This window comes from Melozone crissalis, unplaced genomic scaffold (genome assembly GCF_028551555.1).
Source record: "Melozone crissalis strain CALT ecotype California unplaced genomic scaffold, PUWL_Pcris_2 ptg000005l_1, whole genome shotgun sequence".
Taxonomy (NCBI): domain Eukaryota; kingdom Metazoa; phylum Chordata; class Aves; order Passeriformes; family Passerellidae; genus Melozone; species Melozone crissalis.
This window is the reverse complement of record NW_026535783.1, coordinates 39,191,188-39,199,252: the sequence shown is the minus strand read 5'-3', so window position 1 is coordinate 39,199,252 and position 8,065 is coordinate 39,191,188. Positions and strand designations below refer to the sequence as shown.

The 8,065-nt window shown below is 34.9% G+C and overlaps 1 protein-coding gene across 1 annotated transcript in view; it reads right to left on the bottom strand.

Annotated features, from left to right (window-relative positions):
• Positions 1–1,652: 1,652 nt before the first annotated feature.
• LOC128940157 (guanine nucleotide-binding protein G(q) subunit alpha-like) overlaps positions 1,653–8,065 on the bottom strand; it is a 113,084-nt gene continuing 106,671 nt past the window's right edge. Inside the window, exon 7 of the mRNA XM_054281464.1 lies at positions 1,653–5,796. Coding sequence (XP_054137439.1) covers positions 5,606–5,796 — 191 coding nt within the window. The 3' untranslated portion in view covers positions 1,653–5,605. The remainder of the gene's footprint in view (positions 5,797–8,065) is intronic.

The following is an 8,065-nucleotide window of genomic DNA, read 5'->3' as shown; positions in this document are numbered from 1 at the left end:
CTGTAGTTTGTTGACATTATCTTCACTGAGACACAAACATAAAATAAATTCTTTCCTAGTGACTGGTCCTTCTCCCATACATTCTGCAACTGGAAAGAAAAACGAGGAACCATTCACTCTTGTCTTTGCTTAGGCAAACGGTTTGCACTCCGTTGGAGGTAAGGATTCTTACCTCAACTGTTTTGTTCACTTAACAGAACCAACTAATTTTTGCAACTTGCCTGAAATACTATTTCTTCAGTAATGATGATCTCAGATCCACTGATTGTTGACCAGGTATGAGTCAAACTCCTGAAAAGTAGCACATGGGCCTCTTTCTGTTACGGCTGTCATGACATAGGTGAACAAAAAGATCTAAGAAACACACTACTCTTGCAGTAGTACAGCAATCATCCAAAATGCCTTAAGAAAATTTCCTGTCTGCAAAGCATGAGCTTTCTTTTCCTAAGACATAGGTTTTATTTCTTTTCTCCCATGCTTCTGAGTTTCCATTGTACACAAGCCAAAAACACTCCAAAACTTTTATAATACTGTCGAATTACCTTCTCCGCTGTAACAAACCCTAAATGTTTTGAACATCTGGCTGTAACAAAGATACTCTGGAAATTTAATATTTAGACACTGATGATGAAGCATGTATAATTAAAAAGTAATTTTGGAGTAATACATGTCTCCAGCATTTACCAAATAAGAATCATTTTGGGAGAACAATAAGTCCAAATATTCCAGAAAAACTAAATTTCAAGGAATGAAGATGCTATAGTATGAAGATATGGCAAAAAATACTGTCTTTTTAACCATCAACATTTTTGAGGGGCAGAAACTGTACAATATTAGTTTTTCAAAAAAAACTATTTCCATCCCTCAAGCAACACACAATACGTGCATTTATGTGACACTTTAAGAACAGCAAATATTATTTTAAATACTCTTAAGTTTAAAAATGCATCTGACATCCCTTCCTTAAAAGAAAAAAATTATTAAGAACTGGTCAAATAAGGATTTCCTGCAGCATGGTAAACGAGGAAACCAGTTTAAACTGTACTCTGAGAGCAAAAAAACCTTCAAATAATTTACATAAAACTTAATATATCTTTTGACACTGTTTTCAAAATCTCTCTTCCTTTCTTACCTGCAGTATGACTACTGTGAAAAAGCTCAAGATAAACCTAGAGTAAAATTCTTTTATCATCTAAATTGTGACCCCAATGTATTGACTAGATAGAAAAATTTCTTGTTTGACTGACAGAACTCAAAATGCTACAGATAACCAGAAGGCAAAACAGAGGAAATATCAGTAGCTCCACTTCTCAAACTAAAGCTATTGTTTTGCAAGACTTCTACTAAACTAACAAGCCGGTAAGGCTTTAGTTGTTTAATGTCTATTAAATGCTAGAACTTACGGTTTATGTCAAAAGAGGGACCGCATTTGTAAAAGCATCAATTTCTAAAATACCATGGTTAATTAAATACCAGGACATTTAAATTTTCTAAATTACTTATGTCAGTCTCTCCAAAACATAGCTACTTTACTAATCTCTTAACTAGAGGTAGGTCATGTGTAGGCCTTGTTAATATGCTGTGAACACTTAGTTCACTAATGTAATAGTCTGCAGGATAACTATGCACAGATCTCCAAGAATAGCAGCACATGTAATAAATTAAATGTCTAAATTTTATTTTTTTCATGTGGGTTAACATGTACTTATTTTCTCCTAATATTTCATTCTTTTGTGAAGACTGTTTAACAAGGAAAGGGTCATGAGGTTGAGTAATCTGAAAGTCTTCTGCACCTTACAACTCAAGGCTGGGAGTCTAACAAAATCTATATGCAGCCCTTTTCCCCCATATATAGTTTTTGCAAATCATGCAGTCAATTCTGACTGTTATCCAGCATTAAAAGTCTCTTCTCCATTTTCAAACTTTAAAAAGTGATTCACAATCATGTGGCAGTATGATTAAAAAGTACAGTCCATACACCTTGACAATCAAAAGAGACTGAATTATAAAAAAGTAAACTGCCCTTATAGCTGCATCATCCTACATCTGTAAGGACAGTGACAGTTAATTTGTGAAAAAGGCAAGTTCCAGGTTTCTGTAAAACACATATTACAGCTTTCTTGTGCTAGTGAACATTTAGAATACACAGGTTCCCAAGACATTTTCCTTCCCTCCTCCCCCATTTATAACATTCAAAGAAAACACATCATTTTGGCAAAGTTAAAAGGGTTTCTGTCTTGATGTTTTTGCCTTCAGCTTCATGTTAGAGGCACAAACTTCTGGACTTAAGCACTATAAGGCATAGTAGAAACCACCAATTAAAATAACAGCAACACCACCACCACCACCACAATGGAATATACTACAAGTGGGAACAGCTGTGTTATTTAAAAAGAAAATGTTTTGTAAACTGTCATACTGCAATGCTGTGTTAGGTGATTCATGTAAAGCTTGCCTCGGCATGCCGAATATTTTTTTTTCCCAGAACATGCTCAAATGATCTAAACATTGCCACAGGTTCAACTTACCTAAAAAATACCAGAAAATAGCCCAGTGGCACACACTCTTGAAAACTTCTGCAATCACAATATAACTACAAAGCATGAGTAAACTTTTGTTTCGTTTTTATACAAAACTTGGAACCACATTTCCTTCTCCCCCACCCAATATCCCATAAGAAAAAAAAACCAAACAAATTTTAAAACCCCAAACTTTTGTTAGACACCACTGTCTAAGCTTTTTGTTTGGTTGTGTTTGTATTTTTCTTCTTTTGGTTTTTTTTTTTTTCTTTTCCCCTCTTTTTTTTTTTTTGCCCCTTCCTTTTTTCGCCACAGTTCCATTTATAGCACTGAACCCAGTGAGGGCAATGTATTCCCAGGTTAAAAAAAGGGATATTATCAACAGTGGAACTGTGAAAACAGAAGCTCTGTTGCATTTATAGCATGATCAGGACCAATTTTGTTAAGCTGTATGTAAGAAAGAATCACTGTTCTGATCCCCTATTCAGAATGTCAGTGTCACTTTTTATAATCTACATCTACCTGCTTTAGCTTCATTAAATAAAACACTTTAACTCCCTAAAATCGTTAACAATAGTGACTTTTTGGTTGTTGTTTTTATACCTAAGGTTTCCACAGTTTCTGAAAGACTGATCTGATGTTTCGCATTTTATCATGGTATTTGTAGGGCAACAGCATATATATGCATTAGTACTTATGGTACAATGGTTTGAAATATCTCTGAATTTACTTTTCCAATACAACTATCAGAAAAGTGAAAATAACCTAATGCGAATCACTCAAATAAAACCTGAAATTTCTATTTAAAGTTTATGTTCCAATATGAGATATAATAGCATAAGTTCTTGTAATAGGATTTTTTTCTACAGCTGTATAAAGCCCTGATAAGATTTGAGCATTGTTTTAAATGTGAATCATCTCTGTCTCGGTGTCTCCAATTTACTTCTACTCAGGAATGTGCAAATGATTTTATACAGCACGATTCTAGTACCGCTCTGTACTACAGTATTTTGTTTTGTAAATAAAAACAACAACGAATCCCTAGTCAGAAATAAACTGACAAAATTTACATTCTTCTCTCTTAAAAAAGTAAATAAAATAACATTATTTAAAATGTGAATTAGCTATAAGACATACAATACAATTACATAGATACATATCAATACAGCACATTCAATTTGCCAAAAAATTAATGATTACAAAGCCAATATGGATGCTGCCATATATATATATATATATATATATGTATGTACAATGATTATAGCATTCATAATTGCACTATACCTACAACCAGTTTTAAATTACAAGGTGTTTTAAGAGGGAGCAAAAAATAGTAACTGTTCTTATTATCGTTCTTTTGAATTTGGGAGGGTTAAAGATGAAAAATATCTCATTGTTAACTTTGGAAATCAACTGATAAACCATTCTTTTTTCTACCTCCCATCTGCTGCTATGTGGCAGCCATTTTTGTGTTAAGTGCACTCCAGTGCCAGCTGGCATCATAGATAATCAATCCAATTACATGTCTGAACTCTATACAGAGTTTTGTTGCTAGAAATCATGCACCTGGTCAAAAAACCTTCAACCTAAGCTGCGGAATAAAGGCTCATCAATATGTGCTGCACTTTTGTTTGTTAAAAATTGCACATTTAAATTTCAAGAATGATTTTGTCACTGCTTCATTTACATTTATAAATCTCTTCTAAAGAACATTGAGAAAGGCTATTTTGCATGAAAGCCTATCAAATGCCTGTGAATCAATTAACAATCAACCTCATCAGAAAAAGTTCCTGAACGTGATCTCTCATCAATAACTTCTTGTAATACAACTGAAGGTGCCTTGACATTATTACAGAAAACAATCTCATGTCATAACTTACAAAATGAGAGATCTAAATTGTCTTTAAATTACTAGACTACATGCGGGTGCACGGTACACCTTATAGAATATTCACTTACATGTTGGTTTTGGCATTAGAAAATGGTACACTTTATAAAAAAGGGAACACATGAGCTTAAACTGTGTGTGTTAATCATTTGGCAGTTGATTCAATCAGGTCAGTTCCCAACCCATCCATTTGGCATTTCAATCAGTATCTTATATTTCAAGCGCATTGCTTTTATAAAAAGCCAGATTTGGCAACATGAATTTTGTACAATAAAAATAATTTTTCTACTGTGGAAAACAAACACTTAAAAAAGCTCTAACATAAGAGAAAACACCCCACACAACTGAGAAAAACATTGTTTCAGGCTGCAGCCACTGAGGAAAATGTAGTGTCTACGACTTTTCTATTTGGCATTTGTGAATAAAAGAAGAGAGAAAAAAATGGCACATGGCAATTAAAAAGAGGTTCTAACATATTCCATGTACATCCCAGATTGTGTCTTAATTACTTCATTACTGTCTTCTGTGCACCTTTCTTAACTGTAAAACTATGGTTACATTTATTATCCTTAGACAACTGTAATTCTGTTTTGCAATCCAAATATTCTAGTCTCAGAAGTGAAGACAGAATGAAGATACCCATGTAAAGAATTTAAAAATCACAGTATCAATACTTTTTGATCCTTCAAAGTACATACTGTAAAATTTAAGTCATACTGATGACTTAAACAGTGATGATAGTGTTTTCCTGACTGAATCATTCAACAGAAAATATTTCATCCAGGAATGCAACTGGGGGGGGAAAAAAAGGCCATTGTACCTTTTAAAAGATAAGTGGAGTAGGAAAGAAGGGGAAGAGAAAGGGTTAGGCAAAGAGGAAATCAGCTTGATTTTGCTTCAATAGCAAAAAACTGCTATCCTTTGTAAATGTACGACTGAGAATTTGAAACACATTGAGTCACATGGTTTTACCTAAAAAATGAGGAAATGTGCTGTGAATGTACTTCAGCATCTTTTGTTTTTCCTCCATATACTTTAAATAAAATCATAATATTAACTACAAACTCTGTGGACATTCACAGAGTCCAGGCCGGCAATAAATTAGTATTATGCAAATTGTTTTCACAGATTATAATACAGTCCCTCTTGTATATCTTCAATCATGGAAAGTTGGTTTTGGAGGATGCCCCAGGTACAGTTAGACCAGGTTGTACTCCTTCAGGTTTAACTGTAGGATTGTGTCCTTGACAGCAGCAAAGACGAAGCGGATGTTCTCTGTGTCTGTAGCACATGTGAAGTGAGAGTAGATAATTTTGTCACTGTCTGGATTCAGGTCTACGAACATCTTCAGGATGAACTCTCGTGCTGCCTGTGCATCCCGCTGTGGTCCTGTAAGAGAAGTTCAGTTTTCAGTCAACTTTGTATTCCACTTCTTTAAAAGAAAATAAGGAAGGCTTAGTCTGTGATCCCCACCTAAAAGAAGATGGGGAACCTTTTACTAATCAGTATTATCATACACTGGCTGCATTCCTTGCGGTAGGAACTATTAAAAATAAAGATGGAAAGAAATTTTAGATGTTCATCACGTCAGAGCTGGTCTTTCACTGCTGACTATCTTCTTTCTTTACCAAGATAAATCACCTGTTTTAGAACAGGTGATTTATAAATGCATAGAATGAAAATTTTAAAAAATTAGCTATATAATTAAATCTTTTAAAAGTTAGTAGAAATGGTGAATGTTCAGTCTAAACCTACTATATTTAAATTTTACTTCAGTTATTTCAGCACTGCAAGTTTACTAGTTCTATATGGATTTGAGTAGGAAGCATAGAGAAATCATATCCTGAACTGGATCTGACATTGTCATCAATAGACCTTAATTTACTTTAAGTGATAATAAAATACACAGCTGCTCTCCAGCTGAAACTGTTGCCTGTAAAAAGCTCATGTTCTAACAATTTAAAGTATCTAGTACTTTAGTTGGTATCTAAATTATGTATGCTAATGATCCTATCATATCTAAATTAAAGTTGTAACTCTCAGAAGGACAGAGTCAATCTAACCAAACTACATTTTCAGCTTAAAAGATCTCAGAAGGTAAAGTAATTACTTCCAGCCTGCAACAGTGAGGATTCATTCAAGTTCACAGTCAAAAGAGCAGTGCAGAAGCAAGAACATAAGCCACAAGCTGGTAAATCCTGTTCAATTATTCTAGTACTGCCACCAAGTCATTGTTCCCTTGCTCTTGTGTTTCTGAAATGTGGGCTTCTACAGAACATAGATTTTCTGTGCCGTTTCCTCCTATTCTCTTCATTAGTTCTGTTGTTACACAGCAATACAAATACCAGCATCCAGGTGTTATTTGTAGCTCCGTCCTTCAGTAATCATAAAATCTATAGTTTGGTGCCCAACACATGTCCACACATTTCACCAACTGGGTAACAGATCTTATTTTAATACTTCAAGCTTAAAATTTGTAACACTTCCAATTTGTGCAACTAAAATTTAGGACGGGAATATATAAAAGAGAAAGCACATACTTTCTGGTGTGCTGCAAATCTATGTGGAGGAAGAATAAGCTTTGGCAATAAATGGCTGTATGCACATGAACAGATGTACAAATATGCACATACATACATAGATGACATATTTTCTGAGATTTAGGAATATAAACAGATAATAAGTTTTCTGAGGCAGGACAGAGGACACTGGACAGTTGGACAGTGTCGAACACCTCTACAGCTTCTAAAACACAACTGGCTCTAGCCTTTAGCTTGGACACCAGACTCTATCATAGACAAAGAGCAGCAATATTAAGTCTCACAATAGCACATATATATGTGAGTATTTATGAAGAAAATTCTTGGGCTTCCAAAGACAATGATTTCATCAAAATAAAGCACTTAGTTTTCTAGACAGTTTCTAACAGAATTTTGTTAAACAGTTTCAGAGTAGGTACACACACTGTTTTCTCAAGACCTATTGGCCTATTCAGAGATATACCCAAATCTGCACATGTCTAATCTTACGTTATTTAAACTTTTAGCTGACTTCAGCATAGAGAAGTATGTGTATGACCTCAGGAACTTAAAAAAACTGAATGAGTTAATGTCAAATTTAGATGGCAAAGTGGTTCTGGTCTAAGAAACCTAGAAAAGAACTATCTAGAAAAGCTAGAAAAGCTACTAACTATGAGTTAGTAGCTTTCTTGCTCACTGCTCTCCCTAATCAGCAGTTTTCAATGAATGGCTCTATATGATACCATGAAGATCTATGTAACAAGTGCTACAACAGTATTTTTCTCTTATTTTCCTACCAACTACAGCCTCTTTTTGTGTTTGCCCTCTCCCCCTCTCCCAGCCTGTGAGTTAGTTGTCAAGTACTAGCATACAAAGTGTGTCTTCATATGACACACCGACCTAGCAGCATGGCTCGGCCTCCCTTTCAAAGCTCTTACTAATGCACTGTGCAGCAGAACTCCTTAATTTAATCTGTCCAATTTGCCACCCTGGCCAGCAGTTCTCATCCCTAGGCTACTTTCTCCCTTCTGAAGATGAGAGAAGCAATCCAGCTAAAAATACCTATTTCTGAAACCTTCCTCAGATCTCCCGCTTCCCACATCCCCAATACACTGGGATAGAAGAGGGGACCACCTCTG